The following is a 21,269-nucleotide window of genomic DNA, read 5'->3' as shown; positions in this document are numbered from 1 at the left end:
GAAGGGTGGAAGAGGAGGATAAGAAGGGTGGAAGAGGAGGATAAGAAGGGTGGAAGAGGAGGATAAGAAGGGTGGAAGAGGAGGATAAGAAGGGTGGAAGAGGAGGATAAGAAGGGTGGAAGAGGAGGATAAGAAGGGTGGAAGAGGAGGATAAGAAGGGTGGAAGAGGAGGATAAGAGGGTGGAAGAGGAGGATAAGAAGGGTGGAAGAGGAGGATAAGAAGGGTGGAAGAGGAGGATAAGAAGGGTGGAAGAGGAGGATAAAAGGGTGGAAGAGGAGGATAAGAAGGGTGGAAGAGGAGGATAAGACGGGTGGAAGAGGAGGATAAGAAGGGTGGAAGAGGAGGATAAGACGGGTGGAAGAGGAGGATAAGAAGGGTGGAAGAGGAGGATAAGAAGGGTGGAAGAGGAGGATAAGAAGGGTGGAAGAGGAGGATAAGAAGGGTGGAAGAGGAGGATAAGAAGGGTGGAAGAGGAGGATAAGAAGGGTGGAAGAGGAGGATAAGAAGGGTGGAAGAGGAGGATAAGAAGGGTGGAAGAGGAGGATAAGAAGGGTGGAAGAGGAGGATAAGAAGGGTGGAAGAGGAGGATAAGAAGGGTGGAAGAGGAGGATAAGAAGGGTGGAAGAGGAGGATAAGAAGGGTGGAAGAGGAGGATAAGAAGGGTGGAAGAGGAGGATAAGAAGGGTGGAAGAGGAGGATAAGAAGGGTGGAAGAGGAGGATAAGAAGGGTGGAAGAGGAGGATAAGAAGGGTGGAAGAGGAGGATAAGAAGGGTGGAAGAGGAGGATAAGAAGGGTGGAAGAGGAGGATAAGGAGGGGTGGAAGAGGAGGATAAGAAGGGTGGAAGAGGAGGATAAGAAGGGTGGAAGAGGAGGATAAGAAGGGTGGAAGAGGAGGATAAGAGGGTGGAAGAGGAGGATAAGAAGGGTGGAAGAGGAGGATAAGAAGGGTGGAAGAGGAGGATAAGAGGGTGGAAGAGGAGGATAAGAAGGGTGGAAGAGGAGGGATAAGAGGGTGGAAGAGGAGGATAAGAAGGGTGGAAGAGGAGGATAAGAAGGGTGGAAGAGGAGGATAAGAAGGGTGGAAGAGGAGGATAAGAAGGGTGGAAGAGGAGGATAAGAGGGTGGAAGAGGAGGATAAGAGGGTGGAAGAGGAGGATAAGAAGGGTGGAAGAGGAGGATAAGAAGGGTGGAAGAGGAGGATAAGACGGGTGGAAGAGGAGGATAAGAAGGGTGGAAGAGGAGGATAAGAAGGGTGGAAGAGGAGGATAAGAAGGGTGGAAGAGGAGGATAAGAAGGGTGGAAGAGGAGGATAAGAAGGGTGGAAGAGGAGGATAAGAAGGGTGGAAGAGGAGGATAAGAAGGGTGGAAGAGGAGGATAAGAAGGGTGGAAGGAGGATAGAAGGTGGAGGGAGGATAGAGGAAGGGGAGAAGGAAGGAGGATAAGACGGGTGAAGAGGAGGAGGAGAGAGAGGAAGGGGAGAAGGAAACGGAGGATGGGGAGGTGGAGGAGGAGGTAGAGGAAGAGATAGTGGAGGAGGAGGAGGAGAAGGAGGAGGAGGAGGAGACATTATGCATACCTGATGTAAGTGAGGCAGACCATCATAGCTACCGGGCTGTGAGTTGGCATAAAACTGTCGGTGGAAATGGGAAAACAGATGGATGTTGGCACCTCCGTCTGATGCACGGCGACCCAGGAATGATGCAGAATCTGGGTGTTGGAAAGGACACAATTGATAGTTTGAGCATTACTAAGCATTAACCAATCAGAATATTTCCTGCCATTTATCCCATTCCACCCCCTTGACCATTTATTTCCAGTCAACTGACAAACAATCTTGAAATTAACTCTATAGCTACCTTTACTACATGCCAGACAGACAAATCAGTCAGTCACAAAGTGAGTATTTATCACAATATGTGTGGCTTCCGCATTTTCCCGGGTTTTCTCAGCCAGCCTCACACATTTTTATCACATTTACGAAGGAATTGCATCACAACATATGATGACACAATGTATTTTTAAAACAGCATCTGTGTTCAAATTGTGAGTGATGCTCAGGATCTGTGGGCTTTTAGCTTTAGGTGGTAGAAAAATACTTTAAGTGGTTATGAGTCTTTAGTTCACTGTCATCGGGTTGACATCAGGGGCAAAATATACTACATTTTTCGAGTCAAAAATATAACAACTGAAATGGAAAAAAAAAAATTGTAAAAAATTCAAATATCCATATTCTGAACTGACATTTGGTTTTCTTCATGTTTCATAAGTATCTTCAATTGAGCCAAGTTTGAGGAAAATCAAAAGGGGTGTGGTTCCCAATTTCCGAAAATTTGGTCCACTTGACATGGAATGGCCCTATAACTATATTTCGAGTCAAAAACAGACCAACTGAAATGTTTATTCGACTAGTTTTAGTTTTTAGACCTGTAAATGAGCTCTATAAAAATTGACTGAAACTCTTCGACAAACTTTCAAAAAAATAAGGGCATCATTTTCTGACATAGTCAGACAAATAATCACCATTATCATCTTTAACTTCTAGCCATGACCAATTGAATTTATTCCTTACATCTTTATCGATGCTCGACAAGTCTGAATTGCAATCCACAAACAGCTCAGGCATAGTGAGAACATTAGAATAATGTTGCAATGAGCAAACTTGATTTTCAATCAGTTAATGACAGAAAAAAAAACTTAAATAAATGTGACTTCTGGCTAATAGACTGAATTATTAAGTAGAAGTGAATTATCAAGAAGAAACTTCGGCAGACGTAGTGGAAAAATTCAAAGAATCGAAATGAAGGTAAATCGCCACAAAACAGCAAGCTCGCTTGGACTTGAGCAATACAATGGCAGAAAACGTCCTGATTTCATGGGAATTAATTAGGCTACTTACCATTGTTCCTTATAATCAGGTACCCAATCAGTGAAGAAACGGTCAACCAGGTTGTTTACAACGTGAGGCAATCGAAATGTGCTTGTAGCAATCTATCCTAATCTAACTTTCGATTTAAAGGTGTCTACCAGTATCATGTACTAGAGATGTTACTTCCAGCATTCGCATTTTACTTTTTTATACTTTTAAAACCCAGCTTGTAAATGTGGTCAATTTTGGCTTAGATGAAACAGTGAAATTTATTGCTCGGCGGCTCAGATAAAATTGGCTACCATTGGGATCACGACAGGTTGGAAAGTGAAAAAATAATTTAACGAAGGCTGTGTGAAATTACACTGGGATGTGTTCAGACACGACAATTCTAAAAAGCGCCGCTTTGCCTTGGCAATAAATCCATCGTTAATATAAACGACCCATGAGCTATGCGTAGCGCTGTGGAACATTCCTAATTACTTTACGGTCATTCGACTACGATTTGTGAATTCTTTCTTTCTTCACTTCTTTCTTTCTTTCCTTTCTTTAAATATTTGAATTTGACAAATTGACTGATTTCAGTTAATTGACTGAGAATTTAAAGGTCTAAGTTTTTAAGCCAGAAATCAAATAATTGAATTGACATAATTTTCAAAAGCACTGTATATTGATTGAATATTAATCTGTGGCCATTACTATACCATAAAAGAAAAAAATAGGCATCTATATCAATAGCTTGCCAGGCAAAGTGAAACAAAATACAATGATATGATGACGTGTTGGCTTTTGGAATTTTTCAGGCGACAGAAACAACACCCAGAGAATATGGGAGAAAATCAATCTTTTTCTTTTTAAAGTTTGACGACACGCTTATTAAGCATTTAATTTTCAGTTTTGCACCTCAACTTATATGATAGTCATTTCATACAAAAATACATTCATTTTTTTTTTTTTTTAATTTTAAATTTGGGTCAAATCATGGGAATTGGACAAATTTTGGGGTGACGAAATCCTTGCTGTCTTCAGTGTCAGGGGGACCCGATAGTTCAGTTGGTAGAGCGCTCGCTTCACACGCAAAGGGACCAAGATCGATCCCGGGTGCATTCGATCTGTAGCAGAGTCTGTTAGATTTGGCCGAAAGTACTTTGCGATAGACTAACGTCCTATCCAAAGGCTAGCAAGCAATTGCTATTGTCAGTTTCAAGCTATAGAAAACTGGGATAAACTCCGGCTCCATAGTTAGAAGTTTGAGGTGTTTTCTTTTTCTTTTCTTTTGAAAAAAAAATAATTGAGCTTTTATATAGCGTGATATCCACTAAATGTGCCCAATGCGCTTTACAAGGGGCTTCTGGCTTTTTCGGACAGAGACAACGCTGTTAGCGGGCAGGTACTCATTTTACACCAGAGTATGGTGAGAGAATGTCAGTAAAGAGCCTTCTCCAAGGACTCAACTATGCGCCGAGCGAGGCTCAAACCCAGGACCTTCCGATCAGAAAGCGAGTGTCATACCACTAGACCACATAGCCGCACTAAAAAGTGAGTGTCATACCACTAGACCACATAGCCGCACTAAAAAGCGAGTGTCATACCACTATACCACATAGCCGCACTAAAAAGCGAGTGTCATACCACTATACCACATAGCCGCACTAAAAAGCGAGTGTCATACCACTATACCACATAGCCGCACTAAAAAGCGAGTGTCATACCACTAGACCACATAGCCGCACTAAAAAGTGAGTGACATACCACTATACCACATAGCCGCACTAAAAAGCGAGTGACATACCACAAGACTCCCATTATCTCTGGGTGTTGTTTCTGTCGCCTGACAAAGGCCACAGGCCAACACATCATCATATCATTGTATACTGTTTCACTTCGTTTACTCATATATTTTCACACAAAACAATAATAGATCCTAAAAAGGCAACAAAGGACTTACTTTGTCCGAATGTGGTGGGAGGTCGAAGCAAATTGGGGTCAGCAGTCCATGGGAGGAGGTGGGGGGAGGCCGCTGCTGAGCCAGTGGAGAGTAGAAACGGATTGTTGTTGTTGTTGTTGTTATTCCCTGACCCAGGAGTTATCACATTTGGAATGCCCTAAAATAAGCAAAAATTTTAAATTTAAAAATTTAGAAAAAAATTTGTTTTTAAATCAGTGCTTCCTCCAAGAAATTGTCAAAAAGGAGGATCTTTTTAGAAGCCAGCCGAAGGTGGGCCCGCTGAAGGGAGGTCTGGGGGCATGCTCCCCCGAAAAATTTTAAAAATTGGCATGCAATTAGAGCCATTTGGAGCCACTTTGGCATCAAAATTATGATTTTTGTTAAGCACTCCAATAAAAAATTTGTTTCTTGACATTTTCCACGGATATTTCTCTTGGTTTTTGACAAGTGCGGATTTTTCACAGATCATTAAAAATGCGGAAATCCGCATAAAAGCGGAAAAGAGGAAGCACTGATAAATAAAAGTCAAAAATAAAAATTTTTTAGAAATACAATAAATAAAAAATAAAATTCCCTTTATTCATCCTATAGGGATAATTTTTATCTTGGGTTTATTCCAAGAGAAAACTGGAATAACCCAGGCGTCAGCCACAGTGCAGTGCCACAAATTGAGCTAGGGCGAGGTGACTTGCTCAAGGCCACACAGCGCAGCGGCGGGTGATCGAACTCGGTACCTTTCGGGTACGAAGCAAAGAATGTACCGCTGAGCCACATCCACTCAAAACAGTATTACACTATAGTGATACTAGGCTGCTAGAAGCTGTGGATTGGAAAAAGTTTTTAAATAAAATGAATAGAACATCTTCAAAAAAGAACAAAGTACCAAACACGGAACGTTTTGGGCTCAAAACCCTTATTCAGCCAACTACAAAAAAAAACAAAACAAACAATAAAAACAAATACATCAAACAAAAAAAACAAACAAACAATCAGCAGAAAACTATTTGGCATATCCCCAGTGCGTCATGGTGGTCATTTGGATGCTGAAAATAAAATTAATTACCTAAAATATTGATGCAATGCGTTTAGATAGAATACTCACAACCTCCTCCAGCCAGATTAAACATACCAGCACCCAAAGCTGTGTGTAACCTTTAACGTTTAAGAGTCTGATCAATAGAATTAAGTAAGTGAGAACTTATCAATCACTGGTAGGCTGTCTAAAAATAATAACAAAGAGCTGAGTGACCTCAACTGGGTTCCTTCTGTAAAACTTGCCATAGGTTTATATGTTTTTATAAATAAGGGAGAGTGAACGTAGGTTCATAAGTTTTTGAACACCCAAACATATTTCTGATCACGTTAACTTCATTTGAACTTCAAGTTTTCACATCTAAGTGGCTGAATGATTGTTTTGTTTTGTTTTTAAGGGTTTTACGGCGCTTGCAACACATTAAGGTCATATCAGCACCAGTAAAAAGGAAGAAAATGGGATAGTAAAAAGTTGTAGAATTACAATTAAAGCACTCAAGAGAAAGTAAGACAAAGGGGAACTGGGAACAAATAGGGATCAGATGTACGCCTGAATGAGATCAGACTAATTCAAATCAGTCTCAACTACCAAGTAATGTTGTTTGTTTTGTTTTTAAGGGTTTTACGGCGCTTGCAACACATTTAGGGCATATCAGCGCCAGAAAAAAAGAAGAAAGTTGGATAGTGAAAAGATTATAGATGTACAATAAAAAAGGACTTGAGGAAAAAAGTTAGGCAAATGGGAGTGGTTCAAATAGGAAACAGATGTAGATTCCAAGAGCACACTATCAATATACTTTAACTTAGTTTGAGATCACCTAAATGTCTCACCCATACACCAGCACAAGATCCCACTAAGAGGAATACACTCAAATGCTTACATTATACATTCAAAATAACAAACATAATAATACATTACACAGAGATGATTTACAAAGAAAAAAGTACCATCTTCCAAAACAATAACTATGCATTTGACTGTTTCCCTCCCAGCCAAGCACTACGGCCAGGGCCAGGGCAAAACAAAGTAATCTCAATCCAATACAAAGACAGAAAGCAAATTGGAAAACAGATAAAGGGGGATAGAAGACAAAATAAGTGCCACCCGGCCCACTATGGGAGGTCAGGAACCCCACCCAGACCTACAAAGTTAGAAGTTACATTCAGCATGAATTGGGTCACTACACATGCCGAAAACGAGAGTGAGTTACTGCAATTAAAAAATTAAAAAAGCATCTATGTTGTGTTTCCTATCTATAATTTATGACAACTTGAAAAAAAAAAAAAATGTCCAATCTTTGGATGCGTTTTTCTCAATTCGACAATCCTCCCCCCTTCCTTCCTGACTTCAAACCCATTTTCTCATTAACTAATTGAGATAAAGTGATGACAAGCTGTCTACTGTTGAGAAACCACTGCTGGGCTGTATTACAAAACATTGTAAGCTGAGCTGTATTAGAAAACATTGTAAGCTGGGCTGTATTAGAAAAACATTGTAAAAATGAGTATTTTGACCATTCCTTGCAGGGTTCTCAAAGCCTCCACACATATGACATTTAATGACAACTGAAGGCTGGTTTTGTCCAAAACTCCGTAAGTCCATTGTCCTACTTTTTGAGATTTTCCATCCATGACATAAATTGAAATGTAAATTTTATATCAAGCATCAAATGGCACACGAATTTCCAAGATTGGTTTGAATTAGAAGTTTAAATAATATGATAAAATAATAGACCGAATGGGAAATTTTAGGGGAAGTAATCCTCAATATCTCAAATTGGGAAAAAAAACGGAGACTTCAATTCTTAAAAGCCTGAACCAGAACCAGATTTGTCGTCATAAGTTTGTTATGTTGTTACTTTAACCCCTTTATCAAAACACATTTTGCTTTTTGGGAAATGAAAACTTGCTTAATTCATCAAAGTTATTTAAAGAAAGAAACTTTTGTCTAAAATTAAAGCTAGATCAAATGTGTTCATTCCTATCAAAGCATGTGACTATAAAACGAGTTATTGTAAAGCACTTTGAGCACGTTTGGTGGATATTATATTAGGGACAATGAGGCTCAGCGGTTCGGTCTTTGCATCATACCCGAAAGGTACCGAGTTCGAATGCCCACTATGTTGTGTGGCCTTGAGCAAGTCACCTTGCCCGACCTTAGTTTGCGGAATAGTCCCTGGAGACAAATTTTCCCAATGGGATGAATAAAGGGAATTTTATTTTATTTTTTATTTATTATTTCATAAAAGCTCACCTTTTTTTTTTCTTAGATATAAAAATATAAATGTTGTCAACTTATTTAGATGAAATGTATGTAACAATTTTAATCATAATATCACAAATGATGAAAGCATTGCTAAAGATCTGTACCATATTATAAGTTAAAGTAGAATTCATTGCACTGATCTGCGTCATTTAAGCGACGCAGAAATTGAGTCCAGGTTCTGACAGAGGCCTGAAGTTACATGTAATAAAAAAAGATGAAATCTTTGCAAGTATTTTGTTTTTGTTTTTAAGGGTTTCCAACACATTAAGGTCATATCAGCGCCAGTAAAAAGGAAGAAAATGGGATAGTAATCAAGTTCCAGAATTACAATTAAAGCACAAAAGAAAAGGTAAGACAAAGGGAAATTGGTTCAAATATCAAAGTACTTAGCTTGGGATCACCTAAAAGTCTCATCCAGACACAAGCACAGGTCCCCACTAAGAAGAATACACTCAAATGTTTACAAATCATATATAATATGTAAACAAAACATAATATTTGTGCAAAACAGAGAAATGATTTACAAGGAAAAAAATATCATCTCCCAAAACTAACTATACATTTGACTGTTTCCCTCCCAGCCAGGGTATCCGACCAAGGCCAGGACAAAACCAAGTAATCTCATTCCAAGACAAAGATAGAAAGCAAGTTGGAAAACAGATATAGGGGGTATAGAAGACAACAAGTACCTCCCTGCCCACTATGGGAGGTTGGGAACCCCACCCAGTTGAAAGTATTAAACCAACGTACTAAGGAAAGACTACCGCCGCCACCACCACCGCCATCGTGCTGAGACAGGAATGGGGAAGGACTGGAGGTAGTCGAGGCAGTGGCAGCCAGTGATGACTGTTGATGTTGATGTAAATGCAGGGGTGGAGGTGGTAATACTGTTGGGTAGTAAGGGGGAAGTCGCATCAGGGCGTCATCTCCAATCTCGTGCCTGGCATCCCCGACCCCTACCGTGTGGCGACGCATGGCCAGATAACGAGCCAATGCCTCGGGCGACGGCTCCTCCGTGTCGGAATCCGAGTGATTGGATGAGGATTCCTCCAGCTGCTGCAAAACATCAACACGATATAAACTAAATGAATAAACAATAAGGTGAAAATAAATAAATAAATAAATAAATAAATAATAAATATTTACATTTATACAGATTTTTGAATTGTTGCATCAAATAAATAACGGCAAGTGAAAAAGATAGGAAACCATAAACCTTAAAATAATTATTAAAAAAAAAAAAAGAAAAAAAGAATTGAGCTGGTATGGAGCGCAATATCCACTAAACATGCTCAAAGCGCTTTACAAGGGTATCCCTGGACAACAGCAACATGTAACATGAGTACCTAGTTGTTAATAATGTGGTCTCTGTCGGAAAAAAATTGCAATATCGCCTAACAGGCACCAAGTCCCGTTCTACATGTCATATGTTGCTGTTGGTCAGGGACTATTTGTAGAACATGTAGAACGAGTCATGACACCTGTTAGGCTATATTACAATTTTTCCGACAGAGACAACGCTGTCGACGGCCAGGTACTCATTTCACACCTGAGTACGGTGAGAGAATGTGAGTAAAGAGTAGTTTTCCAAGGACTCAACTATGCACCGAGTGAGGCTGGTTTGAACCGAGGACCTTCCGATCCGAAAGCGAGTGTCAGACCACAAGACCACATAGCCGCACGTGTCTGACTTAAAAAAAAAAAAATGTTTAAACAATATGTACTATTTATTCATCAAAATGCATACAGGAATACAATGAACAAACACGATTGGCCAGCTGTGGGCAGATTGTCTCGAATAAAATTTCTTACCTGTGCATACTGAATCCTGAACGCTGTCAGGGCACTGAGGTGAGAGGGGGAAGGAGAGGAATGTACAAGGGAAGGGGAAGGGGGAGAGGCGGAGGAGGTCAAGTGGGATAGTGATGGCGAGGTCTCTTCCACTGGGGCATGGACCTCCACTGGTACCTCCACTCGTTCCACTGGAAAAACAGAAGACACAGACAAAGGACGGCTACAGTATGTATAATATGCAAACAAGAGGAAGCTAACATTTCACCTATGTATAATATGCAAACAAAAAGAAGCTAACATTTCACCTCCCACCAGTTCTACCCCTCAGATCAATTGTACCAACATACAAAATAATAATAGTTTATAGTCTGATTGACAAAACTAATCATGCAACTGGCAGTGTAAAACCAATAACAAAGAGCAGAGCAAGGTCAACTTCATTCATTCTATTATTTGTAGACGGCCGGCTGTATTTGGTGAATCGGTTTGAAGGCGCGTCACAAATCATGTGTTTTGATTGGTCGAAAATCTACTAGTTTTCACACCAAACCCCATTGAGAAAAACAGGATTTGCCAATTTCAAAGAATCAGGATTTTGACTAAAAATTAGGATTCCCCTTTTACTTATTAAACAAAAATGACCTTTTTATTTCACTAAAAATGTTCATTATTTGAATTTTCAACAATTAGATTAATTTTCCTTTTCCAGTCGAGAAATGAGAATGTTAATAATTATTCTATCACCAATCCTGATGCATTACAATAATGACACATTAAGAATTGAATTCAACAGAAATATGACATAAATAAACAGTAAATAAAAGGCTATCAGCGTAGTTGTGTTACATGATAAAATGTCAAACACACAAAAAGTCCCATCTCAACAAAATTTTCAAATGTGTAGAAATTGCTCCCAATTAAACATAAGTCTTTAATTTAGATTTTAAAACAGACAATCTGCCTGTTTCGCAGAAGAGGATTTCAAGTTTGTGGACCAAAACAAGAGAATGTTCTCCAAAAAAAACTCCAAAAAACAAGGGGGGACTATAAAATCCACGAAAATATAGGATTGGAGTTGTGGTAAACGTCCAATCAAACCAGGCATTCACCAATACTGATGGTCCCGATAACTCATTTAGGACTGTGATTATATAGGATTGGAGTTGTGGTAAACGTCCAATCAAACCAGGCATTCACCAATACTGATGGTCCCGATAACTCATTTAGGACTGTGATCGATCTCGGGTGCAGTCGAGATATTTTTTCTGATCCTCTTGTCCATCCAGTAGTGATTGGGTAACTGGGTCTTTTAGACCTAGAGGAAAGTAAATTGCGATAGACAAGCGTTCTATCCAAAGGATAGCAAGCAATTGATATTGTCCATTTCGCGCTTCAGAAACTGGGACTGACTCTGGCTCCACAGGCCTTGTTTTGTTTGTTTTTAAGGGTTTTACGGCGCTTGCAACACATTAAGAGGAATACACTCAAATGCTTACATTATACATTCAAAATAACGAATATAACACTACATAACAGAGAGATGATTAACAAGGAGAAAAAAAATCATCTCCCAAAACAATAACTATGCATTTGACTGTTTCCCCCCCAGCCAAGAACTACAGCCAGGGCCAAGGCAAAACTTAGTAATGTCATTCCAAGACAAAGACAGAAAGCAAATTGGAAAACAGATATAGGGAAGGCACAGTAAGTGCCACCCTGCTCCATGGGCCTAATGACTCTGACAGACATTTTTTCCATTATTACTCACCAATGCCAGTCGTAATGGAGGACCGCCTCTCAGTCCTGGTGACAACAGGAAGTGGGGTGGATATCGACGCAGGAGGAGGGATGATGATCTTGTTCAAACCTTGATGCTTTCCACCGGGATGCTTGCGGTATTTGTCGGCCAGCAGGTGGTAGATGGCGCTGCGGTGGTCGTAGCTGTTCTCTGCCACAGACTGGAATGCAAAGAATATTATTAGAAGTACTGATGAGGAGGGAGAATAGGATTCAATAGTCTGATGTCACGTCCGCCCAGCAACGAGCAGCTTGGTTCTAAACAAAGAAAATCTGTACTTTTATTCTTCATGCTGGCTAGAATTTTATCACATGTCATGTGATCAGAATGTATAAAAGTCAAAGCATTATCAGATTTTTCATGTTTTACTCCTCTGGATACACTTTTATGCTCATCGGAGAAGGATTCATGAGGGCGTCTGCCATTGTTCCGATAGTTTAGAACCAGTTACTATGCGTCATTACGAGGGAAGTGACGTCACGACCGTTGAAGCCTATTGCAATTGAAACCACACATTAATTTTCTTAAAGAAATTAAGGAGCAGGCACTTGTATAAGATAAAGAACTGAACAAGTGTGTATGAAAGGTGCCAGACAAAGCAAGAAAGAAAAAGAGAAGAAAAAAAACATCCCAAAGAATCAGTCGACCTCGAGGTGGGATGGGTATTTTTTTCTTCTATTTTTCTTTCTTGCTTTGTCTGGCACCTTTCATACATACTTGTTCAGATCTTTATATCAATTTTCTTCTTTGAAATTTTGATTGAAATATCTGAATCAGCAGGATAAGTTCCAAACTAGGCTCCAAAACAAACAAAAAAATCTATATCAATTATGAAAAAAAAGAAAAAATCTCCTCCCCTACTCCTATTTTTCCTCCTCTTCTTTTCACGATGGAGTGCTGTGAGAGAATGTCAGTAAAGAGCCATTTCCAAGGACTGAACGTTGCGCTGCACAGAGTGGCGCAGAACAACAGACCACCAAAAGGACATAGTCATGCTCCACAGATTTAGAAAAAAACATACTTGTTGGGTTGGTGGTGGTGGTGGTGGTGGTGGTGATGATGGTGGTGGTGGTGGTGGTGGTGATGGTGGTGATGATGGTGGTGGTGGTGATGGTGGTGGTGGTGGTGGTGGTGATGGTGGTGGAGGTGGTGGTGGTGATGGTGGTTGTGGTGATGGTGGTTGTGGTGATGGTGGTGGTGATGGTGGTGGTGGTGATGTGGTGGTGGTGGTGGTGGTAGTGGTAGAAAACAAACAAATCCCTGGAAACATAGTAGTTGTAGCTCTGGATGATGATGTTAGTAGAAAAGTGCCAGAAGACAATAGAGAATAAAAAATTTTTTCGCGGCGGTGGTGGGGTTTGAACCTGCGACCTTATTGGTACGACAACTCCGCCTGGCAGGTGAGAGCGTGGCTCTACCGTGTGAGCTATCCACGAACACCAAAATATTCGTTTCAAACCCAAAGTCATTTCTAGATCCCTCTCTCACCCACTTCTTGAGATCGCCGATTCGTTCACCACCATCGCTAAGTAATTTTGACCAGCAGTTAAGCTTAATAGCCAATATTCTCATCACAAACATATAACATAGAAACGATTGAGACATGGAGTATGCTCCGGTGTATGGGGTGAATTTTTAATTCAGAAAAGTGAGTGGAGCAGGCACTTATGTTGGTAACAACAAGATATGAAGTGAGTAGAAAAGTGCCAGAAGACAATAGAGAATAAAAAATTTTTTATTCTCTATTGTCTTCTGGCACTTTTCTACTCACTTCATATCTTGTTGTTACCAACATAAGTGCCTGCTCCACTCACTTTTCTGAATTAAAAATTCACCCCATACACCGGAGCATACTCCATGTCTCAATCGTTTCTATGTTATATGTTTGTGATGAGAATATTGGCTATTAAGCTTAACTGCTGGTCAAAATTACTTCGCGATGGTGGTGAACGAATCGGCGATCTCAAGAAGTGGGTGAGAGAGGGATCTAGAAATGACTTTGGGTTTGAAACGAATATTTTGGTGTTCGTGGATAGCTCACACGGTAGAGCCACGCTCTCACCTGCCAGGCGGAGTTGTCGTACCAATAAGGTCGCAGGTTCAAACCCACCACCGCCGCGAAAAAATTTTTTATTCTCTATTGTCTTCTGGCACTTTTCTACTCACTTCATATCTTGTTGTTACCAACATAAGTGCCTGCTCCACTCACTTTTCTGAATTAAAAATTCACCCCATACACCGGAGCATACTCCATGTCTCAATCGTTTCTATGTTATATGTTTGTGATGAGAATATTGGCTATTAAGCTTAACTGCTGGTCAAAATTACTTCGCGATGGTGGTGAACGAATCGGCGATCTCAAGAAGTGGGTGAGAGAGGGATCTAGAAATGACTTTGGGTTTGAAACGAATATTTTGGTGTTCGTGGATAGCTCACACGGTAGAGCCACGCTCTCACCTGCCAGGCGGAGTTGTCGTACCAATAAGGTCGCAGGTTCAAACCCCACCACCGCCGCGAAAAAATTTTTTATTCTCTATTGTCTTCTGGCACTTTTCTACTCACTTCATATCTTGTTGTTACCAACATAAGTGCCTGCTCCACTCACTTTTCTGATGATGATGTTAATGATGCTGCTGATGATAATGTTATTGATGCTGCTGCTGCTGCTGCTGCTGCTGATGATGATGATGATGATGATGAGATGATGATGATAATGTTATTGATGCTGCTGCTGCTGATGATGATGATGATGATGATGATGATGATGATAATGTTAATGATGCTGCTGATGATAATGTTATTGATGCTGCTGCTGATGATTTTAATGATGCTGATGATGATAATGTTAATGATGCTGCTGATGATAATGTTATTGATGCTGCTGATGATGATGTTATTGATGCTGCTGATGATGATGATTTTAATGATGATGATGATGATGATAATGTTAATGATGCTGCTGATGATAATGTTATTGATGCTGCTGATGATGATGTTATTGATGCTGATGATGATGATGATTTTAATGATGATGATGATGATGATAATGTTAATGATGCTGCTGATGATAATGTTATTGATGCTGCTGATGATGATGTTATTGATGCTGATGATGATGATGATTTTAATGATGATGATGATGAATGATGATAATGCTGATGATGATGACAATGATGATGATGCTGACAAAAAGACGACGACGACGACAGTGACATATTATCTCTGCACCTTTACAGTTGCATCGTTGTCCAACCCCAAACTGACCATATGGTTCAGTATCTGCTGACCAAGCTCCGAGTCGGTGCCAAGGATGCTGTCCTCTTCCACCATGTTGGAGGTGCTGGAGGTAGTTGTCGGGGTTGTGGTAGTTGTGCTGCTGGAGGAGGAGGAGGTGGTGGGGGTGGTAGTGGTGGCGGTCATTTTACCACCATTGATGATGGAATCTGCGTTTTCCTCTTTCCCCATGCGCATCCAAGAATGTTCCAGAATCTATCAGAAAGTGGATAGAAAGGGGGGCAGCGGACGAAAAACAAGAAAAAAAAAAGAGTTTACAGTGAGGTACGAAAAAAAAGATCATTCTGAGGGTAAAAAAATAATACATCGGAGGTGAAAATGGCAATGTGATCAGTGAAAATGGCAATGTGATCAGTGAAAATGGCAATGGAATTAGTGAAAATGGCAATGTGATCAGTGAAAATGGCAATGTGATCAGTGAAAATGGCAATTTGATCAGTGACAATGGCAATGTGATCAGTGAAAATGGCAATTTGATCAGTGAAAATGGCAATTGATCAGTGAAAATGCAATTTGATCAGTGAAAATGGCAATTGTGATCAGTGACAATGGCAATGTGATCAGTGAAAATGGCAATGTGATCAGTGAAAATGGCAATGTGATCAGTGAAAATGGCAATGTGATCAGTGAAAATGGCAATGTGATCAGTGAAAATGGCAATGTGATCAGTGAAAATGGCAATTTGATCAGTGAAAATGGCAATGTGATCAGTGAAAATGGCAATGTGATCAGTGAAAATGGCAATGTGATCAGTGAAAATGGCAATGTGATCAGTGAAAATGGCAATTTGATCAGTGAAAATGGCAATGTGATCAGTGAAAATGGCAATGTGATCAGTGAAAATGGCAATTTGATCAGTGAAAATGGCAATTTGATCAGTGAAAATGGCAATTTGATCAGTGAAAATGGCAATGTGATCAAAAGGAGGAAATCTTATCAGTCCATTCATCTAAATCAAATCACATTCAAACTGACCTAGATTCAGGTGATATCATTTGATATATTAATGTAAATGTTGCTGCTCGAAGAAATAAATAATAATCTGAAATTGAATGTAAGCTTTAATTTAATTGCAAAAACAGATCAAATGGACGTTTCGGGTTTCCCCTTTATCAACAAAACAGGATGAATGAAACACTACAGATGAATGGGATGGAATGTCCATCAAAGCTTGATGTATTCATCTTAACAACGCCACTACCACATTATTTGTTTTATTCATCCTGTTTTGTTGATAAAGGGGAAACCTGAAACGTTCATTTGATCTGTTTTTGTAATTACAGTAAATTGAAGCTTACATTCAATTTCACATTGTCATTTATTTGAGATATTACTATTACAAAGACACCCATTCCAAACATTTGATATCACTTAACCTTTTATAATTATATTTTTGTAGTTGTAGCCATACTTTCTACAAACCAATTTATAATGCTTGTTTTTTTTTGTTTTGTTGTTTTTAAGGGTTTTACGGCGCTTGCAACACATTAAGGTCATATCAGCGGCAGTAAAAAGGAAAAAAATGGGATAGTAAAAAGTTCTAGAATTACAATTAAAGCACCCAAGAAAAGGGAAGACAAAGGAGAATTGGTTCAAATAATAAACAGGTGTAGATTCCAAAATCACACCATCTAAGTACTTAGTTTGAGATCAATAAAATCTTCATCCAGACACAAGCACAGGTCCCGCTAAGAGGAATACACTCAAGTGCTTTACAAATCATACATAATATAAAGAAACATAATGCAGTGCATAACAGAGAGATGATTTACAAGGAAAAAAATATCATCTCCCAAAACTCTAACTATACATTTGACTGTTTCCCTCTCAGCCAGGGTTTCCGGCCAGGGCGCCTGGACAAAACCAAGTCATTCATTCTCATTCCAAGACAAAGACAGAAAGCGTGTTGGAAAACAGATATAGGTGGGTAGAAGACACAGTAAGTCCCTCACTGCCCACTATGGGAGGTAAGAAACCCCAACCAGAATTTATAATGCCACAATTACAGTGTTACTTATGTATATAGAAATGATGAATAAACTTTAGGCTCTATCATGACCTTCAAGGTTTTCATCAAGATAACACACCCCATATTCGGCATGAGCCACGAAGGAATTGCTTCCAAAGCAAAGCTTTGTATTAATGATGGGCTGGCCACCGTATTCTTTGAATACGTCGCTGATTAAACAGTACATTTGTGGCATTAACTTGGGTGCAGAATTTGTACCAACTAAGAAACTGGACTATACGAGAAGTAGAGTGGTGCTCTACACATTGAATAGTATGAAATACCACAGTAATAATAATAACAACAACAACAACAACAACAACAACAACAAGAAGAAGAAGAAGAAGAAGAAGAAGAAGAAGAAGAAGAAGAAGAAGAAGAAGAAGAAGAAGAAGAAGAAGAATAGTAATAATAATAATAATAATAATAATAATAATAATAATAATAATAATAATAATATAATAATAATAATAACAATAGTAATAATAATAATAATAATAATAATAATTATAATAATAATAATAATAATAATAATAATAATAATAATAATAATAATAATAATAATAATAATAATAATAATAATAATAATAATAATAATAATAATAACAACAATAACAATATCCCACCTGTTTAACACTGTAACGTTTGTTGGAATCCACCACCAACATATTGCTGATCAAATTCTCACAGTCTGTAATGGAAAGCAAATGAAAGATGAAAAACAATTGATTAACACAGAACCATTTCATCTTCCCACAAGCAACAAACACAAAATCTCTATTTTCTTTTATATAAAATATATGTCCAGTCCTAGCCCATGTAAATGTGTACAATGGAGAGACAAAATGTGTAAGGTGTTGATAAAATGTGTACAATGGAGAGATGTAAGGTGTTGATAAAATGTGTACAATGGAGATACGTAAGGTGTTGATAAAATGTGTACAATAGAGAGGCAAAATGTGTAAGATTTTGATAAAATGTGTACAATGGAGAGACAAAATGTGTAAGATTATGATAAAATGTGTACAATGGAGAGACAAAATGTTTAAGATCTTGATAAAATGTGTACAATGGAGAGACAAAATGTTTAAGATCTTGATAAAATGTGTACAATGGAGAGACAGAATGTGTAAGATTTTGATAAAATGTGTACAATGGAGAGACAGAATGTGTAAGATTTTGATAAAATCTGTACAATGGAGAAAAAAAATTTGTAAGATTTTGATAAAATGTGTAAAAAATAGTGTATGAATGCTAAAACTCCTTGAATAATAGACATTTAATTATACGTACAATCCTAAGCAAAATGTGTACAAGGAATGAAAATGCATAAAAATACGCATTTATTGGGTAAGGTTGGCACCACTGTATGTCCTATCATATTGTGTGGCGATGTGGTTTTGTGGTATGACACTCGCTTTCTGATTGGAAGGTCCTGGGTTCCAGCCTCACTCTGCGCATAGTTGAGTCTTTGGAAAAGGCTCTTTACACACATTCTCTCACCGTACTCAGATGTAAAATGAGTACCTGGCCATTAACAGTGTTGTCTCTGTCCGAAAATTATAACATCGCTATCGCCTTAAAGGCAAAATGTCTTGTCGTAAATGTTAAATGTTGCTGTTGGAAAAGACCCCTTGAAAAGTGCTTTGAGCATGTTTAGTGGATACTACACTATAAGCTCAATTTAAAATTTATCATTTCATCTTGGAATTGTTTTTGGATGAACCAAAAGCCATATGTTGAATTTACTCTAGTTATAGCAATCAGAATAGTTAGTAGAATTGAGAGATGTTTTGGGTTTTTTAAGGGTTTTACGGTGGTTGCAACACATAAAGGTCATATCAGCCACAGTAAAAAGGAAGAAAATGGGATAGCAAAAAGTTTTAGATTACAATTTAAGTACACCCAAGAAAAGGTAAGAAAAAGGGGAATTGGTTCAAATAGGGAACAGATGTAGATTTCAAGAGCACATTATCAGTGTACTTAGTTTGAGATCACCTAAATGTCTGACCCAGACACCAGCACAAAATCCCACTGAGAGGAATACACTCAAATGTTTTATACATTCAAAATAACAAATATAACAATACATAACAGAGAGATGATGTACAAGGAAAAAAATATCATCTCCCAAAAACACTAACTATGCATTTGATTGTTTCCCTCCCAGCCAAGGACTCCGGCCAGGACAAGACTTAGTAATCTCATTCCACGACAAAGACAGAAAGCAATTGGAAAACAGATACAGGGGGACAGAGGAGACATCAAGCAAGTACGTCCCTGCCCACTATGGGAGGTCAGGAACCCCACCCAGCACTATTGAGAGAGGAATTGCCAGATTCAACCAAGTGTCGCAAGGAATTAAAATACAGTCACGTGTCTTTAATCCGGAATTCCACAATTCGGATGTCTCCGTTATCCGAACAGTTTGTCCGGGGACGGATTTTTTTTCTTCTTTATTTGTACACTTTAGGGAACGATGTATCTGAAATCTGGATAAAATGCTGTCAGAATTGAAAAGATAACTCTCCCTTAACTTCACTCAACCCTTAACTCACTCAACCCTTAACCCACTCAACCCTTAACTCACTCAACCCTTGACTCACTCAACCCTGGACTCACTCAACCCTTAACTCACTCAACCCTTAACTCACTCAACCCTTAACCCACTCAACCCTTAACTCACTCAATCCATAACTCACTCAACCCTTAACCCACTCAACCCTTAACTCACTCAACCCTTAACTCACTCAACCCTTAACCCACTCAACCCTTAACCCACTCAACCCTTAACTCACTCAACCCTTAACTCACTCAACCCTTAACTCACTCAACCCTTAACTCACTCAACCCTTGACTCACTCAACCCTTAACTCACTCAATCCTTAACCCACTCAACCCTTAACCCACTCAACCCTTAACTCACTCAACCCTTAACCCACTCAACCCTTAACTCACTCAACCCTTAACTCACTCAACCCTTAACTCACTCAACCCTTAACTCACTCAACCCTTAACTCACTCAATCCTTAACTCACTCAACCCTTAACTCACTCAACCCTTAACTCACTCAACCCTTAACCCACTCAACCCTTAACTCACTCAACCCTTAACTCACTCAACCCTTAACCCACTCAACCCTTAACCCACTCAACCCTTAACCCACTCAACCCTTAACTCACTCAACCCTTGACTCACTCAACCCTTAACCCACTCAATCCTTAACTTACTCAACCCTTAACCCACTCACCCCTTGACTCACTCAACCCTTAACTCACTCAACCCTTAACTCACTCAACCCTTGACTCACTCAACCCTTGACTCACTCAACCCTTAACCCACTCAACCCTTAACTCACTCAACCCTTAACTCACTCAACCCTTAACTCACTCAACCCTTAACTCACTCAACCCTTAACTCACTCAATCCTTAACTCACTCAACCCTTAACTCACTCAACCCTAACACCGACCATATCCGTAGTTTACCCGGGGTTACTTTTACCCCATGCCTATTTATTACATTTTTTATGAGACAAATTATAGGCATAGTAGCAAACCTAATGCTTTTAATTTTACATGCTAATGGTAGTTGAATGTAATTATCTCTGTACATACTCAATTTTAATTCATTTCTTCCAATTTTGAAAAGTAGCAAAAAACTCTAGGATTGAGTGAGTTAATCCAAAAAAAAAAAAATCTAAAAATAGATATGACCTTTAATGACCTTTTCCATCAGGGTCAATCTCAAGAAAATACCAATAGAATAACCTTGGCTTAGCCTGAAGTACAGCCCAGCTAGGAGGGCAAAAAAGGTTACGTTTCTTACTCAAGTATAAACCAACCAGCATGGAGATTGAACCCAGGTCCTCCAGGGAAAAGTGCAGTACTTTATCCACCAGGCCATCTCACCACCCCCCCCCCCCCCAACCCGCATTATTATTCTGTCACCATCTTACCTCTGGTCATGTAGAAAGGCACCTTGTAACGCCCAGACAACACTCTGTTACGAAGACTTTGTAACGTGCTTCCATCAAAGGGGAGGGCACCACATACCAACACATACAAGACCACACCGAGGCTCTGAAATTTATAAAGCAAAATTAAATTAAAATCAATTTATACAATGCACAGAATCAACAAAGTGCTCTAAAGTACGACAAATAAAAGACAATAGGCAACATAAATGCAATGATAAATAAAAATGAACGCATAAAAGCATAAACGTATACAAAAATGTAGAAAAGTGTGAGTCGGGCATT

At 39.1% G+C, this 21,269-nt stretch overlaps 1 protein-coding gene across 2 annotated transcripts in view; it reads right to left on the bottom strand.

Moving 5' to 3' along the window:
- Positions 1–21,269, bottom strand: part of LOC144959981 (uncharacterized) — a 66,488-nt gene that overhangs the window by 31,175 nt on the left and 14,044 nt on the right. Inside the window, exons 6-13 of one of the 2 annotated variants that reach the window (XM_078892881.1) lie at positions 20,967–21,090; positions 17,636–17,700; positions 14,936–15,196; positions 11,678–11,867; positions 9,928–10,097; positions 8,866–9,171; positions 4,818–4,974; positions 1,580–1,710 (exon numbers count right to left, since the gene is read on the bottom strand). In XM_078892881.1, coding sequence (XP_078749007.1) covers positions 1,580–1,710; positions 4,818–4,974; positions 8,866–9,171; positions 9,928–10,097; positions 11,678–11,867; positions 14,936–15,196; positions 17,636–17,700; positions 20,967–21,090 — 1,404 coding nt within the window. The remainder of the gene's footprint in view (positions 1–1,579; positions 1,711–4,817; positions 4,975–8,865; positions 9,172–9,927; positions 10,098–11,677; positions 11,868–14,935; positions 15,197–17,635; positions 17,701–20,966; positions 21,091–21,269) is intronic. The other variant, XM_078892882.1, reaches the window with a different exon arrangement.

The sequence above is a fragment of the Berghia stephanieae genome, chromosome 14 (assembly GCF_034508935.2).
Source record: "Berghia stephanieae isolate SIO BIC M18660-M18661 chromosome 14, UCSD_Bste_1.3, whole genome shotgun sequence".
In the NCBI taxonomy this organism is placed as follows: Eukaryota; Metazoa; Mollusca; class Gastropoda; order Nudibranchia; family Aeolidiidae; genus Berghia; species Berghia stephanieae.
Note: the sequence above shows the minus strand (reverse complement) of the source record. Positions and strands in the feature narration are given on the sequence as shown.